The 18193-nt window shown below is 41.6% G+C and overlaps 1 protein-coding gene across 1 annotated transcript in view; it reads right to left on the bottom strand.

Moving 5' to 3' along the window:
* Nucleotides 1–18193, bottom strand: part of cep170aa (centrosomal protein 170Aa) — a 90506-nt gene that overhangs the window by 52083 nt on the left and 20230 nt on the right. Inside the window, 6 exon segments of the mRNA XM_042333017.1 lie at nucleotides 2696–3357; nucleotides 6697–7170; nucleotides 8399–8539; nucleotides 10217–10364; nucleotides 10521–10579; nucleotides 13087–13165. Coding sequence (XP_042188951.1) covers nucleotides 2696–3357; nucleotides 6697–7170; nucleotides 8399–8539; nucleotides 10217–10364; nucleotides 10521–10579; nucleotides 13087–13165 — 1563 coding nt within the window.

Genomic DNA, 18193 nt, shown 5'->3' with positions numbered 1-18193 from the left:
GTTTTCCCTCCGACTGCCGCCTGGGCACTTGTGGTGTACCCTTAGGCTCCATCCTTTACATGCTCCCTCTTGGCGATGTCATCTGCAGACATGCGGTAAACTTCCACATGTAAGGGGATGACACCCATAATCTTCTTCTCCTCCTCCAGCTTTTACTCCAGGTCCGCTGATGTTCTGTCAGCTTGTTGTCAGACATCAAGGCCTGGATAAGAGCAAATTTCCTGCAGCTGAATGCTGACAAGACGGAATCCATGGCTACAGTCAATGTCTTCTCTTCAGTGGCTCTGACCTCATCAACCTCCCTGGCCCTTCCCTAAGAGTTACCGAACCTGTACATAACCCAGGCATCACGTTCAATCCCCAGCTTTCCTTCTTATCCTACATCTGGTCCCTAACCAGGACCGCCTTCTTCCACCTCCATCTCAGTGCCCGCCTCTGACCAATGCAGCCAAAACCCTTGTCCACGCCTGTGTCTCCTCCCTCCTCCTCGGTCTCCCCAGCTCCACTATCCAACTGCTCCAAAATCTTGTCACCTGTATTCTCACCCGCTCTAAACTCCACACCCCATCACATCTTGCCAGGCTCTACTGGCTCATTATCATAGAATGGGATCCACTTCGAGATCCTCACACTCTACAAATCCCTTCACACCCTGGCACCTCCCAACCTCTCTGACCTGCTTATTCCCCATGGGCATTAAGCATAATATTTATCTTTGCTGTGAGAGTCAAGATTAAGATTTTGTCCCACAGTCGGTAGCCATACGAATTTCTAACCTTCCTTTGCCCCCTGCAAAGCTCTGCTGCATTTAAGACTGCTATGTCATCCCCATTAGAAATATCAAGCTCCATGTCTAGGAGTAATACAAAGGAGGAACACTGAAGGAGTGTTAAAGCAGCAGCTGAACATTCAAAGAATATTACCTGTGTCCTCATTTGTTCAATCTCCACGCACAAGTCAAAGAATCCAGAAAACAACAACAAAAATATATTTGTATAGCGCCTTAAAACACAAGTAAGATAGTTTGATTTAATTTTGAGCTTCAGCTGCTGAAACTGCTTTGTGAATGCCTTCAAATTTCAATTTCAATTGCACAAAGTTGAAATTGGGCCACAGACTGGTTAGAGCACAGCTTGACAACCTTCACCTTAACTGCTACGATGAGCTAAATATATTCTTCTACTCATTTATCGATATGCTGGTTGTTAATACTATTCTGACAGAACAATGAACTGACAGTATAATTATTTTATCAACTTCTTTTCTACAACGTGAACATAAGAAAATGCAATCCGAAAGAGCTGTTACACTACAACAAAATCTTTGCTCATGGAGTTCAGCTCAATTGTGCAATACATCTAACAATGTTAAATACCACTTATGAAGTGGTATAGGATTTGGGTGTGAAAATGTGGGCTTGTTTCCTTACTCCACACGCCTAATAATAATCCCTCCAAAACCAAAAACAATAATAAATTGGTCATTTTCAATCTACGACTGTTTGTGGGACATTGCTGTTCGCAATTGGCTGCCACGTTCGCCCACAAATATACAGTCAATTCACTTTACAGTGTGTTCTGTGAAGCGCTTTGGGATGTCCTCCCGACGTGAAAAGCGCTATATCAAATGCAAGGATTATTATTATTATAAAAAATATTGAAATTAAAAAGATTACTTTGCATATGATGCAGTATACTGTAGCCAGTGAGAAGCTTATGAAAGGTGAAACCAGGTGGATACATTAACTGCTGACACTGAAGTCTTATTGCAATGCCGGTTTATTTTTAACAGCTGGGGTGGGAAGATGGTGTAATTTGTCCCACTATTCTAATTTGAAAGACAAGTCAATACTCTACTCCTGAAAAGCACCATTTGTGTGAAAATTTACCAAATAGCTCCATGGAACCACATTTATTTCCAGGATGATGTCACCTACTCTCTAATCTTCTCTTTTCCAAGTGCCCCAGTCTCCTTTCCCCATCAAACTTTTCACTTACTCACCTGTTTATCACATTATGTTTCTATTGCTGTTTGCTCTCTAGGCAAGTGGGATTCCTGATAAGGGAGATGGGGTTAACCCCCATTTCAGCACAGATTAAAATATTCAACACATGGAAAGCAGTTTTTAGAATATGAAGAAACCTGAAAATGTCAAATTGTGCCATGGAATGACTTAACGACATCCTCCTGACATGAAAGGCGCTATACAAATATAATTTGTTGTTAAAATTCTCTTGCTAAGAGAGCAACCAGAAATAAAAATAAATAATAATAATTCTTGCATTTGATATAGCGCCTTTTTCAGCAAATTTTTCACAAAATATACTGTAAAGTGAATTGACTATATACTTTGTTCGTGAAACACGGCAGGAATAAAAATACGGCATTATTGAAGAGTGAGAATCAAGGAAGGTAGTTGGAAACTGTAAGAAAGGTTAGAAAATAAACAAGTACACACATCATATTTGAATCTAGCTTTCCAGTCAGACCAACCCTAAAACTCCTGCTTCACATCACAGTCTTATTGAATTAGCATTCTAAGGGAAAACTCAATCACAATTAGGAAGTACAACAATGGTGGAAATCATTGGATAATAATTCTTGTTTAAAGACATTTTTAATGCCACAGCCAACTAACTGGTAAGATGTTATGTAGACAAAATTGACTACAATATACATCCTCTAAAACTCTTACCATGTCAATCATCCTACGAGCTTCCTCTTCTTCTGGATTGGGATTTTCAAGTTCAATGGTATATGTTCCTTTATCGCTTTGGTCATCTTCATTTTCCTTGCCAGCAGATGGTGAAATCTGTTTTTGCTGTTCCTGCTCTTGACTTTGGCTTGGTCTGTGTTCAATGCTACCAGAACTTTGTAGCAGTGCTGTCTGGGAAGATGGTAAAGGAGGGGATGATTCGACAGTCTTCTGGTTTTGCAAAGGTTTGTTCTGGTGATGCCCAGGTATATTGTGTGATGATTTAGTAGGATTAGAACTTGACTGTGGTGGTGAAGAAGCAAGTTTAAACTCTGTCACACCTCCTTTTGTTCTGTCTGGCCTTGCAGGTGGAAATGGATGAAGACCTTCTTGGGGTATAGCGGCTGCATTTTGGGTGAAAGAATAGGATCGTCTCTTTCGTGGATTACTGTCATCAAAGAACTCAATCATGAAGGCAGTCCTACTCATTACAGGAGCTTCGTGAGCCTTTTCTGAAGTCACAGACTTCTGTTGAAGAAGAAATTTCTGCTGTTCGGTACGGTACATCTTCAGCTGATCTTCAAGTGCAACATGTTTGTAAGCATGTCTGTGACCATTTCCATTTTCTGTATCACTCTGTGTACCATCATCATGCTTATTCCCTAAATAAGAAAGCTAAATTTAGAGCACAGAATTTCTGAAAAACAATCTGTGGCTATTGATTATGGAAAATAACACAAGTGAAGGCAACACTTAGCAACTGTTCAACAAGTGTACTATCGGACTTGCGTACATTGTAGTGATAGTCGCTGTCAATACGTAACACTGCATAAACAATAACCCTTTTAGGAACTGGGTAACAGATCAGGGGTAGAACTGAGTTATTGTTCTGCAGATTCCAGTCCATTCTGTAGAACTACACAGCAGTGTAGTTTCTGACTTGGACGATCAGGAAAAATCAAACCAGCTGCGCTGATTATGCTCTACCTACATACTTGCTAACCAATGTCATTGTTAATTAAGCAATGGAAGGGGGTTTAAAGAAACATACGTACATATTTAATGACACTGAATATGTATATATGTACAAATGTTGAAAGGAGAGCATTTAGGAATATTACAATTTTGACCTTAAAACATTTCAAAGCTTCCCGGCTCTAACGCCAAAGGAAGTCATGTCATACATTTGATTTTTGCCACTGTGCAAAATACGAAGACAACAGGGAAATGATTCATATCCCAGGATTTATTTCAGATTGGGACAACAAGTATGAATATCTGCAAAGTAACGGTGGCAAAATAGGCCTTTATAGTTGTAATGAAAACCGAGATAGTTTCTTCAATTAATCACAGAAATGTCACAAGGAAATCTGTTACAAATTTTACCAAGTGGTTTAATTTTATCCTGATATTTTAGAAGGACGTACGTATTGACTTGTGCCTGAACGTTTTCAAGGCAAACAATGTCAAGCGACATTCTCCTGTAGATAAAAACATAATGATATTTGACAGCTATGAAAGGTCACACAGACAGCAACACTGCCTAGTATGAGCAGCAGTGGATGTATGTCTGTGGATATACTGTGTGGAAATATTAAAACCCAAATTATAAAGCTGCTCTATTTCATAGAATTCGATCACCGATACATCTGAATGGATTGTATAAAATTATATTCACAATGAAATCCAAGAACCTTACAGCCTGGGCCAATAGAAAAGTGTGGCTGCACTTCCGCAGAAACAGCAACAAATACTCTCCTCCACCACAAACACCCGTGCCACTAGAAACCTGTACAGGCCCCGGGCCTCTGTGCGCTGTTTGCAACCGTGGGTGGAGCGGTTCCAGCCGCACATGCACGGCACAGGGAGTCTTGAGATTGCAGAAGCAGCACGAGCGGGAAATCGGCTTCGCCCGGTGCCCGACCTAAACTGAGCTCTTGGGGCGAATTCTTGGTAAGTGCTGTACTATTCAAATTCATATTTTTAGTATTTTGAACATAACTACATGTTCAGTAAATATGCCTATAACTTTCACTGTTCAAGAACATCTCTCAATAACATATATCAATCCTCCGTAATTTTCCAAACAATTTACCATATCTATCCGTACAATTTGCCAAATGCCCCGCAATATTTGGCAAATATTTCCGCCCTTTTCTACTGCCCAGCTCATAACCCATTAACTTTAATTTGTCAATGATTATTCAACTGCTGGGCGATCTAAACCACACATCTCTAAATTCTGAAATCCAACATTCACAATTATTGACCAGTCTAATTGTCATACTTGGTTACATCTGTATTGCAGGGTCAAGAGCCTCCCATTAACTACATTTTTGGGTAAATTTCTATTTTCAATTAAATTATTTGATCTTCAAGTTCTTAGTTACTAACAGCAGTCTCTTGAATGTAAGTTACCAATCGTCTCTTCAATCTAAATTGCGTAGACATCAAGAACTTTTGAAAGATTTTTGTATGCTAAAAGAACAACACTGGAAGTGAATGCTGACAACTAAATATCTACGGGAATGAAGATTAGTGGGAAAACATATGCAAGAATGTACTGAATATAGAGCGGAGTGATAAATGTGGTAAAAATGTGATTTAACAATTCTAGCACTGGTGGAATGAAAAATCAGAAGTCACATAAAAACAGGAATAAAAGCAAATGCCTTAGAATTACAAAACTACCAGTAAGTCAGGTTTATGATTGAATCTAACCATGCAAGTCATAATTATATCATGTCCTGTTGGCTTCACTCGTTTAAGAAAAACAAACATCTGAATCCTTTTGCCACTATTAGTCACAAAAGATTATTCAAATTTTGACCTTCACTTGTGAAATTTGCTCATCGAGTGAACATAGGAACAGGAAGAGGACATTCAACCCATCGTGCCTGTTTCTTTCAGTATATTAGATCATGGAAGGTCTTTTAATCGCATTTGCCTTTTTTTCTACAAACTCCTTTATGCTTCAAGTGCTTCAAGTGTGGAGTCCTGTAGCTCAGTGGTTAGAGCACTCGCTTTGCAAGCGAGAGACCTGAGTTCAATTCCAGGCAGAGGGCGAAACCTTGGGCAAGTTTCCTTACTCCACACAGAGCCTAATAATAATCCCTCCAAAACCAAAAACAATAATAAATTGGTGATTTTCAATCTATGACTGTTTGTGGGACATTGCTGTGCGCAATTGGCTGCCGCGTTCGCCCACAAATATACAGTCAATTCACTTTACAGTGTGTTCTGTGAAGCGCTTTGGGACGTCCTCCCGACGTGAAAAGCGCTATATCAAATGCAAGGATTATTATTATTATTATTAAGTATTTATGCCTCTCTTAAAATACAATTGACTTTGCGTCTATGGCCTTCTGGGATAGGGGATTCCGCCTTTTCAACACTCCCGTGTGAAGAAATGTTTGCTGAACTACCTTCTAATTGATTTAGTTTTAATTTTATTATGATCCCTTGTTTTGATCCCTCAAGAGAAAGAGTAGTTACCTTTCTAGGTGGTCATTTCCCTTCATTTTAAACAACTCAATCAGATCACCTCTTGAAGTCCTCAGCTCGAAGAAACATAACCCAAGTCTACCTTGATTAAGCTCCTTCATCCCAGATATTAACCTTGTGAATTTTCCCTGGATGCCCTTCAAGGCTGTTATCTCCTTCCTATGTTTAGCTGCCCCAAACTGAACACAATACTCACAAGGTCTGACCGGTGCTATAAATAACTGCAATAGCATTTCCTTGCCTTTACATACAATATCAAAAAGAGGAATGAAATAAAATACTAATCCAATCCTATTTAAATATCAAGGAATTATAGCAAACAATGAATTATAGGAAAAAATGCTATAACATCTTTATTCCAGCATTTACTATTTTTCTCCAAACAAGCCAGTTTAAAAAAAACAACGATTTAGTAAAGCAAAATTACAATTAAGAAATGTCTTGCAACATTTTGAAGTTTACATTAAATATGTATCACGTGAATGACCAAGCCTTACCTTTTAACCTTTTCATCTGAATTGGGATGTCACTCTTAATGCTTTTAGAATCGTCTTCTGTGGACTCGCATCTCATTCTCGGGGGATTATTTTGTGCCAACCAATCAGCCACTTTGCTTTCTGCAGCAATCATTGCAGCCTGGAGCCCAGACACCTCTTTCGTGGCTGGAGGCGATTTCTTCTGCTTGTGGCGCTGGTCTGGAGTGAACTTAGTCACATGATCTTTGATTGTCACTTTTCCTGGAGTATTATCATCAAATTCAATTGTAAATGAAGCATGACCTTGAACTACTGTGTGGGACGTTTCCGTATCCTTTGTAGGAATTTCATGAATCGAGCTTTCTGCCAGTTGAGCAGATTGATGAAATTCTTTCGTGGGGATTTCAAAATAGCTTGGTTCTCTGCAGAATGGGTATGGTACTTCTCGCAAATCATTGCCATCATCTTCTAGTTTATTGGCTTCCTTGACCTCTCCTGAAAAAATAATTAGGCCAATAAATTCACTCTTTGTTAAGGGTGCAAGCCTGCAGTTAAAAAGCAAATTATTTGGAAACTGTCATCAGAAACAAATTTTTAAGGTTTACATATTTCCAAATGACCATCAAAAGAACAGTATTTTGAAGAATGTCTCCATGCAATTCCAAATAATGTACACTTGTTCAATTCTGAAATGAACCTTTTTATGGCATTAACTAAGGAGTTGGTCCAGCAGCTAATTTAACCATGCAGACCACAGCAGTTGATGTGAATTCCATATGTTAAGTGAGACATCAGGAGATTCCAATGGAAGCCATGCATTTTTCCATACTGTACAAAATACAAAAGACACATGTAAAAATTGTGTTTTATTTTGTTTGGAATGCACATTCGGCTGGAGTGATTTCTATGTCTCAAGACTAAAGCAGATGTAGACTTGTTACTTGGAAAATAATTAATTTGCGATCTTGAAAGTGTTTCAAAAATCCCTTGTGGAATACTAATAAAAGGTGGCTAGAACTTTCTGAGTCTTCTGAGCCTGGGCAATTCTCTGGATATAAAACTTGTATTGCTTGTGCCCTTCACGTAGGGCAATGTCTGGGTCGAATGTTGAGTATGGGAGAGGGAGGGAAAACATGGAGTTGACCATATGCACAGTTGGAAGAGGTAGGTTTTAAGACAGGCCTTAGACACAGAAAGGGGGGTAGATGAGGGATAGGGAGAAATTTGAAGCCTTGGCCACAAATGGTGATGTGGAGAAGGTGAGAAATGCACAGCATAGCAGAGTTTGCCGAGAAGTGGGGGCAGAGAAGTCGGATAAAAGATCAGAAGTAAAGTGTTAGGGCATGAAGGGATATATAGATGAGAGTGAGGATCTTGAAATCTATCCATTGAGACAGGAAGATAGTAAAGCTGGAATTACATTCTTAGTCTACAAAAAAAGATTACCTACTTGCAAGTGATTTGGGACCTTACAAAGTGATAAAATACTATCAAAGTGCAAGTTCTTTTAAACTCATGAAAGTTTTGTTCATTACTGAAGGTTCCATAGTTTCAGCGCTTTGGGATGTCTTTCTCACGTGAAAGGTGCTAATATAAATGCAATTTGTTGTTTGTCCGTTTGTAAGCTTCCTTAAAACAAACAAGAGGGTAGCAACTCCAGCTATGTTAATGTATAAATACATTTTGATAGGAGCCCATTAGAACTAGAGGGCTCAGCATTTACCTTCTGCAAAACTGTTTTCCAGCTTCCCAGTCTCTGGTTTGGGGTCCTGCTTACTGGAATTTTCATCATCTGCATCATCCTCACCCCACCAAGAAGGCTGTCCATAGAGAGGAGTACCACGGGGCATAGCAGAAAGATCCACTGGAAAGCAAAAAATCAAGGAAGGTTAGCTCTCATGAAATTATTACTGGTAGCAACAAAGTTATGAGCTATGAATCTTTTCCATGATAATGATAAATAATGAGAGGAATATCTTTGCTTTGAACACTGAACATTCCAATTTAGTTAATTGGAAATTAGCTCATCAGATTTACAGGTCAGGTTACAAGGATACTACATTTTTACTTTTAACATAGGTTATTAATTCCTTTCCTAATTGCTATTAAGAAATATAGTAATATTTTGTAACTGACAATGCAGGGTCCGACCACTTAACCAAAATACTTGAACCATTCAGAAATAAAGCATGCTTTAAAGCAGCACAGACTAAAGTTATGTTTATACTTAGTCACAACCACCTACAAATTAAGCACCATTACATCACACAACTAGTAAGGCAGCTGATCAGGAATGAAATCCTATCTCACATATTCCAACAGTTTCAGAATGCAGAGCACCTTTCTTATTGACCCAATTTAAAACGGGGAACTGTTAAGGATATGCTGTAAAATCAGAATTTGAAACATGAAGGACTAAAATAATACAAATATTTTGTGCAATGCCCTATAGCAAAGCTGAGGACAGAAATTACTGGGAAGAAGTGAAAGAATCAAAGCAGCTGGGCTAAGAGCAGTGACCAGCAAAGGCCAGGGAACAGATTCTCTTTCCATCCAAAATCTCAAATAAATGTATGGCCCAGGGAAACAAATGAGGAAGAAAAAGACAGTTGTTTAAATTGTCAATAAAGAAATTAGCTTTATTGACTTGCCTAAGTATATCAAACATTAAATCAAGATTTCCTTTCTTTTCCCCTCCCTCGGATTCAACTGCATTCTGCTTTGTGAATGAATCTAAACATTAGCACTGGACACCAATTAAACAATTCTGTTCATGAGTGTAATGCTAAATGTTTAAATGAAATGGGTTGCAGCGCATATTATAAGGAGACTGACTAATATTTACAGGTACAAGATGCATGAGGGACTTCAACAATGCAGTATTTTCTGCTGCAATACGAAAAATTCTATACAAAGAATAAAATAAATAAAATACAGTATTTTTTTACTGCACCACTCAAACTTTAAATATCAGAAAATACAACTCTCAAATACAAAACCACTCTGACATTTGTGAATGCTAAAACTTGTATTTGACTAAACACAAGAAGCTCCAAATTCTCAATGGGCTTAATTTTCAAAATTAAAATTGAATTTAAGATTTTTCTAAAATTTTGCACAATCTTAAATGTTACTAGGTTGGTCTTAAGGCCTTGAGGAATTTCATGCTTCTAGTTTGCAACGATGCATTTGATCAACTTGTAGAATCTTTGCTACATACAACCAATGATATCTAAAGTTGGCTATTGGTCGATTGCAGTCCACGTCCATTCAAAAAATCCAGTTAATCATTTATTGATTTGGTATATTATTCCTGAGATACTGCATTTCTGGTTTCTGTTTTGTGAAAAGTGGCTAACATTAAATCAGAAATGAGCTGACTGAACTGTCTTTGATAATAAAGATGTGTGACAACGCAAACTGGATGACTACAAATGGAGGAAAATTACAAAACAAAGCATCTTAATGCAACAATATGCAATTTTTCAAGGTGATAGAATATTTAAGGGATGAAACACCACAATATACTGTAGCAAATTACCTGCAGATTTCCCATCCACTTTCGGCATCTCTGCTGCAATCGGAATGACTTCAGCTTTGGCCTCCTCAGAACTGCTATGCACCTGCTTTGGCACTTCAGCCTCTGGAGGTCTCGGAGTCAATTGCAACTGGCTAGTAAACTTTTCATGCTAAAACAGAAGATTCAATTTAGTCCTGGGTTAATAGAAAATCTATGGCAGTTTCCGTTAAAATGTAATCACCATATGAATATTTAAAATTAGATGAACCCTTCAGCACAGCAGTTCGACTCAGCCAGTTTGCCCAACAACTTCCGCCAGACATACCTTAAGTGCTTCCTCAGGGACACGCAGTTCCCCTCTCTCGACAGTGAACAAATTGGTATGTAAAGTATATTAAGGAAGGAAAAAACGACAGCATTGTGAAGAGGAATAAAATGTGGTCAACAAATTAAAATACAGTACGTTGCTGAGATATTTCAGAAGCGAGCTTGACAAATTGTTCAGAAAATTCGAAAACCAAACTCATGCAATTCTGAACTTATGAATACTATAACAATGAGCGTTTGGGTGATATTTTTACAATGAGTGGACTGCTTGAATGCGAAAGCAAAAAATTATTCATTTTTAAAAAAGCAGAAAGTGACAAAGATGGATAGCATCAGAAGAGAGGTTAATGTTTCTGGTGCGACCTACATTAGAACAGTGAAGCTGGAGAATTCCTCCTATAGGAGGTTCTATCCTCAATGAGTTGGACTACTGTGCTTTAAGGGAATGTAGTGCATACCAATTGGCATAAAAGATGTAAAGGATCTTCAGTAAGCTTGATTATTAGAATATCCATTTAGTGTACAGTGAAGGGAGACAGTTGTTAAATGCTTAAGCAGTGAGCCTCTTCTGTTTATAGATGATGCAGCAAAAATTGTATCTTGTGATTATTAAGTCATGGTTAAAATGTTGAAGTCTGCATTAATAAGGCTTAATTAGATGTGTTTTCACAAAAAGCTAAAACATTAAAACACATGCTACCTATACATCATAAATAATACTGCATTCCCAATGAATAGAAGTCACTTCTCTCTGTTGAGACTGCGCTGTGAAGAAAGACAAATTCAGCCAAGATTCTCATTTGTGTTCACTATTCTGGAGAGTACAGAGCAGGAGGGGACAAAGGCTGAGGGGAGGAAACATGTCAGTCTTGATGATTCAAATATTGAAGAATCCACCCACACATGCCGTACAGTCATTATCAATATGGAAGGGCTGCCAGCATCAAGAGAACCGTACTCCAACATAAAAGCACCACCTCTAATGAAAGAAAGACCTGAAGAAAATAATAATCCTTGCAGTTGAATAAAATTGAAGTAATATTAATACAAGGTTACATTTGTATAGCGCCTTTCACGTCGGGAGGATGTCCTAAGGCGCTGGACAGTGTAAAGCATTTTAGACCCGAGCTGGGGTCGGGGGAGGAGAAGGGAGGGAGGGGAAGGGGGGTGGCAGATGGCATGGGGGGGAATAAGAGTTTCAGAGGCCTGAGGGGTGAGGTAGTGACAGAGTCGGGCGATGTTACGAAGGTGAGGGAAGGCAGAGCGGGTCATGGCTTGGATGTGGGGATGAAAAGACAGTTGAGGGTTGAACAAGTCACCCAGGTTCCTGACTGGCTTGGTGAGTTGTAGTGTGCAACCATGAAGGTTGATGCTGCCAGAGCCTGATCTGCAGAGGCGTTGGCGCGACCCAATCAGGAGGGCCTCAGTCTTGTTCACATTCAACTGTAGGAAATTTGCCCTCATCCACGACTTGATGTCCGAGAGGCAGTCAGGACAGCAGTGGACCTGGAGTTGAGGGTGGAGGTAGAAAGATAGAGTTGGGTATCATCCGCATACATATGGAAATTGACCCCATGTCTGAGGATGATGTCACCAAGTAGATAGATATTAAAGAGGAGAGGGCCAAGGACAGAGCCCTGGGGGACGCCAGACGTGACAGTGAGGGGGCTGGAGGAGAAACCGTTAGAGACAACAAAGTGGAGACGGTGAGAGAGATAGGAATCGAACCAGGCAAGGGCAGGTCCGTGAAGATTAAGTAAAGAGGTGAGGCGGTGTATAAGGATGGAGTGGTCGACAGTGTTGAAGGCGGCAGAGAGGTCGAGGAGGACAAGGAGGCAGAGGGAGCCCTGATCACAGATGTTCAGAATGTCATTAGTGACTTTGACCAGGGCTGTTTCCGTGCTGTGGGCAGCGGGGAAGCCGGATTGGAGGGGTTCAAAGGAATGGTGAGAAAGAAAGGAGTGGAGCTGGGACGCGACGACTCGTTCCAGGACCTTGGAGAGGAATCGGAGGTTAGAGATGGGGCAGGTGGAGTTGGGAGATGAGGAGAGAGGTGGGGATGGGTAATAATCCCTGGATTTGGTATAGTGCCTTTCACGTCGGGATGACGTCCCAAAGAGCTTCACAGGATTTGACTGTGGAATGACTATTTGTGGGTGAATGAAGCAGCCAATTTGCACAAATTATTGTCCCACAAACAGCCATGAAGTGAGTGATCAATTATATTTAGGGATTGTTGGCCAGATCAACAGGAGAAACTCCCTTCTCTTTTCAAATAGTGCCATGAGATCTTTAAAGTACACCTGAACAGGTAGTTGGGACCTTGGTTTAATGTCTCATCTTAAGGGTGGCACCTTCGACAATGCAACACACCCCCAACACTGCATTGGAGTGTCACCTTAGACTATGTGAGTCCAAGTCCTGATATGGGGCTTCAACCTACAACCTTCTGACTTAGAGCGAGAGCGCTACCATGAAGCTAGGCTAGCAGCCAGGTAGTGTGATAATGTAAGACTTCTCAAACATTTAAGTGAGTAGATAATAGACTGATTTAGAAAGGATATCATATCCAAATCGGAGTTTATCATCAATCTTCAGGGTGATGTAGCTTTGATCTGGAATTCTGGTCTCATTAACAAATGTCTAGAAAAAAGAAAAACACAACAGTAAGGTTTTACTTATACTTCATTATAAATTACTCTTGGTTATGCTTCTCTCTGACCACCTCCAGAATGAGCTCTAGAGGTCTTACAAGCAATCATATCCAGTGCAAGTGATCCAATGATTTTTATTCATTCATTTCTCTATCCCAGACTTCACATTAAGATAAGAAAACAAAACATTAAGACATTCTCACAAGTCTATCACTTCTGGCCTTTTTGGCAGTTGAAACTGAAAATATTCCTAGCATTATGACCAAGGACACAAAAANTAACTTGTTTACATCCCTGATGTGTTAAAGTGGGTAAAGTTCCTACCTGGTGTACAACTGAGGTCAACAAACAAGCTTAGCTAATATGGCTTCGGGGAGGTGGGGAAAGAAAGAGGGGGAAATAAAAGAAACCACACAAAAATCAGCCAGGTTTCCCGCTTCCAATTGGTATCCAATGATCGCTAATGGAAAGGATACTTTTAGGGAACACAGGGAACAGGATTGGAATCTGCTCAGGGTTAATTTTAATGATTCTTCTAGATCTAATTTTCTATTTATATTCTGTATGAATAATCACATTCAATGATCACATATTCTGTATGAATGGTAACAGTAATCACAACATCATTAGGTTTAGAGTACTTATGGAAAGGGACAAGGAGCAATCAAAGGTGAAGATACTCAACTGGAAGAGGGCTAATTTCAGCGAGTTAAAAAGGGACCTAGCCAAGGTGGACTGGAAAGAAACATTAGCAGAAAAAACAGCTAATGAGCAATGAGCCTTCAAGGAGAAGATAGTTCGGGAACAGAACAAATATATTCCCACAAAGGCGAAAAGGTAGGGCATCCAAACCTCCCTGGATGAATAAGAAAATTGGCTTAAAATAAAATAGAAAGGAGCTTATGATAAATGTCAGGTCCAAATTACAGAAGATAATCAAATAGAATATAGAAAGTACAGAGAGAATTGATAACGGAAATAAGAGGGGCAAAGAGACTGTGTGAGAAAAGATTAGCGGGTAACATAAAAAGGAACCCTAAGGTATTTTATAAGCATATAAAGAATAAAAGTTTAGTCAAAGGTAGGGTGGGTCCAATTAGGGACCAAAGAGAAAGTCTTCTTGTGGAGGCAGAGGGGCAAATTTTCTTGTGGAGGCATGACAAACTGAATGAGCACTTTGCAACAAAAAAAGAAGTCGCAAGGAACACTCAATAGGTCAGGTCGCATCTATGGAGAAAGCAAAGTGAGTCAATGTTTCGGGACCATGACGCTTTGTCAAAACTGGGGCATGTTGGGAGGGAGAGGCTTTCAAGGGGTAACAGAGAGGGGGGAGGCAGGGCAAGGAACACAAAGGAGAAAATGGGGTAGAGGACAGGGGGTGATGGGTTAAAGAGGTGTTAATGATGCAGAACAAAGTGGGGGATTGCAACAAAGCAGGGGAACAGAGGTGTTAATACTGCAGAACAAAAGGGGTGGCTGGGGGAAAGACTGCAACAAAATAGGCAAACCAAAGAGAGAAGAGGTGTGTCTGGGAACAAGATGATGTGATAATGGTCACAGAAGAGGAGGAGGGGAAGGTGAGCTGTTAGGGTCTGAAATTGTTGAAATAAATATTGAGGCCAGAGGGCTGTAAGGTCCCTAGCAAATAAACGAGGGGCTGTTTCTCGAGCTAGCGCTGCGGCTCATTGGCACAGCGTAGGAGACCATGAATGGAGAGATCAGAGTGAGTGCAAGTGGGAGGGAGAGTTGAAGTGGCGCACAGCAGTGTCCCACAAACAGTCGTGGATTGAACTGACCAATTTATTATTTTTTTTAAGGATTATTATCAGGCATGTGGAGTAAGGAAACTTGCCCAAGGTTTCACCCTGCCGGGAATCAAACCCAGGTCTCTCACTTGCAAAGCGAGTAATCTAACCACTGAGCTACAGGACTCCATAAAAAGAGGATGCAGCCAATGCCACAGTATCAGAGGAGATGGCAGAGAAATTGGATTGTAGGTGAAATTGAAAGTGCTCAAGGTACATATATGTCACCCGGTCCGGACGGGATGCGTCCTAGGTTACTGCGGGAAGTAAGGGGGGAAATAACAGAGGATCTGGCCACAATCTTTCAATCCTCCTTGGACATCAGGGTGGTGCCAGGGGACTGAGGGTTGCAAATGTTACTCCCCTGTACAAAAAGGGACAGAAGGATAAACCTGGGAACTACAGGCCAGGCAACCTAATGTCGGCAGTGGGGAAACTTTTAGAGACCATAATCTGGGACAAAATACATTTTTATTTAGAAAAATATAGGTTAATAAAAGACAGCCAACACAGATTTGTTAAAGGCAAATCACGTCTAACAAATCTGATAAGAATTTTTTGATGAAGTGGATGAAGGTAGTGAGGATTATATGGATTGTCAAAAGGTGTTTGATAAAGTGCCACGTAAGAGACTTATAATAATAATAGTCCTTGCATTTGATATAGCGCTTTTCACGTCTTCTAGACGTCTCAAAGTGCTTCACAGAATATACTGTAAAGTGAATTGACCGTATATTTGTGAGCGAAATGCGGCAGTCAATTGCGCACAGCAGTGTCCCTTGTAAGCAAAATAGAAGCCCAATGTTTTAAAGGGACAGTGGCAGCATGGATACAGAACTGGTGGGAAGACAGAAAGCAGAGAGTGGAGAACAGTTGATTGTCTGACTGGAGGGATGTGTGCAAGGGGTGCCCCAGGGGTCAATATTGGGACCACTGCTGTTTTGATCTATATAAATGACCTGGACTTGAGTATAGGGAGTACAATTTCCAAGTTTGCAGATACTAACTTTCCTACTCCACTGCTTTACCTTCCGGTGGGACCTCTCTTCTGGTCAGAACCCATTAGCAATGCAGAGAGTGAAAGAGGGGCTGAGCAGGAGGTATCGAGCTCCACCCCATCACATTTTGTGTTGCCTCGAGCCTTGTGCCACCTGATAAGATGCAGCGAGCAGCAGGGAGAGTATTTTGCAATTCTAAAACTACAGACCTACAACAACAATAAATTACTTGTGCAGCACCTTTCATGTCGGAAAGACGTTCTAGAGCGCTGCACAATCAGGGATTTTGGACCCGAACTGGGAGTAGGGAGCAGAAGGGGAGGAGAGCAGTGGGGGTGAGAGGGTGGCCGAAAGCACGACCGAAGAAGGTCTTCAGACGGGACTTGAAGGAGGCAAGAGAGGGGGGTGAGGTGGAGGGTTTGCGGGATAGAGTCCCAGAGCGTGGGGGCAGAGATGCTGAAGGCCCGACAGCCAATGATAGGATGGGAAGTGCAGAGGAGCTGAAGCAGGCCGGTATCCCCTGAGCGGAGGAAGCGGAGAGACTGATATGGGGTTACGAGGTCAGAGAGGTAGGGGGCCAAGACCACGGGGGGCCTTGAAGGTAAAACCAAGGGTTTTAAACTCGATTCTCTGAGGAATGAGGAGCCAGTGAAGCCGAGCAAGAACGGGGATGATAGATTCCCAGAGCCTGGTGCGGAAAAGGACACAAGCTGCAGAGTTCTGAATAATTTGCAGCTTGTGAAGGGAAGAGTTGGGAAGTCCAGTGAGCAGGCGGTTGGCGTAGTCAAGCCGGGACAAAATGAAAGCGTGGATCAGGGTCTCTGTGGCCTGCAGTGAGAGGTAGTGGGGGAGGTGAACAATGTTGCGGAGGTGTGGAAAGGTAGAACAGGTCACGGCAAGAATGTGGTGTTTCTTACTACGAGTAGGAAACACGAGGTACGGTAAATAGAGGATTTCAGTGCAAGTGCGAAGTGGATTATTTGTATATTGAAAGTAATGGAAAAACGTGTGTGTATTACATATATTTACACACACACACATATTTATATACATACACACACACATATGGTTATCTATGTTAACAACAACAAAATGACATTTGTATAGCACCTTTTACCTCGGGAGGATGTCCCTAAAGGCGCTGGACAGACAGAGTTTCGGACCTGAGCTGGGAGTCGGGATTGGGAAGGGTGAGTACAAAACCCAGGAGGGAAGCAGGATGATCGAAAGCACGGTTGAAGAGAAGGGTCTTGAAAGAGGTAAGGGAGGGGGCGAGGCGGAGGGACTGCGGGATGGAGTTCCAGAGGGTGGGGGGAAGAGTGGCAGGCGGCCCGCCGTTCAATGGTGGGGCGGACGAGGCTGGGGACGTGAAGCAGGCTGGAGCCCACTGAGCGGAGGGAGTGGGCAGGATGGTAGGGGGCTAGGAGGTCACAGAGGTAGGGGGGAGTAAGGCCATGGAGGGCTTTTAAGGTGAGGACCAGATCTTGAACTGTATCCTCTATGTGATGGGAAGCCAGTGGAGTCGGGCAAGGATGGGGGTGATAGGGTCACGGAGCCTGGTGCAGGAGAGGACATGGGCTGCAGAGTTCTGGATGATCTGCAGCCTATGGAGGGAAGAGTATGGGAGGTCGACAAGCAGGGAGTTTGCATAGTCACGCCCAGATGTTATTATGAATGTGTGTACAAGGGTTTCGGCCGCCCGCAAGGTGAGACAGTGGCGAAGCCAGACAATGTTGCCAGGGTGAGGGAAGGCAGAGCGAGTCATGGCATGGATGTGGGGTAGGAAGGATAGTTGAGAGTCATACAAGATGCCAAGGTTCCGGACTGGCTTAGTGAGGTGGAGTATGCAACCATGGATGGTGACGCTGTCAGCGCCTGAAGTGAGGAGGCACTGACGGGAGTCAATCAGGAGAGCCTCGGTCTTGTTGGCGTTCAACTGAAGGAAGTTAGTTCTCATGCAGGACTTGCATGTCCTGTAGGAGTCCTGTAGCTCAGTGGTTAGAGCGCTCGCTTTGCAAGCGAGACACCTGGGTTCAATTCCAGGCAGGGCGAAACCTTGGGCAAGTTTCCTTACTCCACACGCCTAATAATAATCCCTCCAATATCAAAAACAATAATAAATTGGTCATTTTCAATCTACGACTGTTTGTGGGACATTGCTGTGCGCAATTGGCTGCCGCGTTCGCCCACAAATTTGCAGTCAATCCACTTTAC

Source organism: Callorhinchus milii, unplaced genomic scaffold (genome assembly GCF_018977255.1).
Source record: "Callorhinchus milii isolate IMCB2004 unplaced genomic scaffold, IMCB_Cmil_1.0 Scaffold3, whole genome shotgun sequence".
Classification (NCBI taxonomy): domain Eukaryota; kingdom Metazoa; phylum Chordata; class Chondrichthyes; order Chimaeriformes; family Callorhinchidae; genus Callorhinchus; species Callorhinchus milii.
This window is presented reverse-complemented; position numbering and strand designations above follow the sequence as displayed.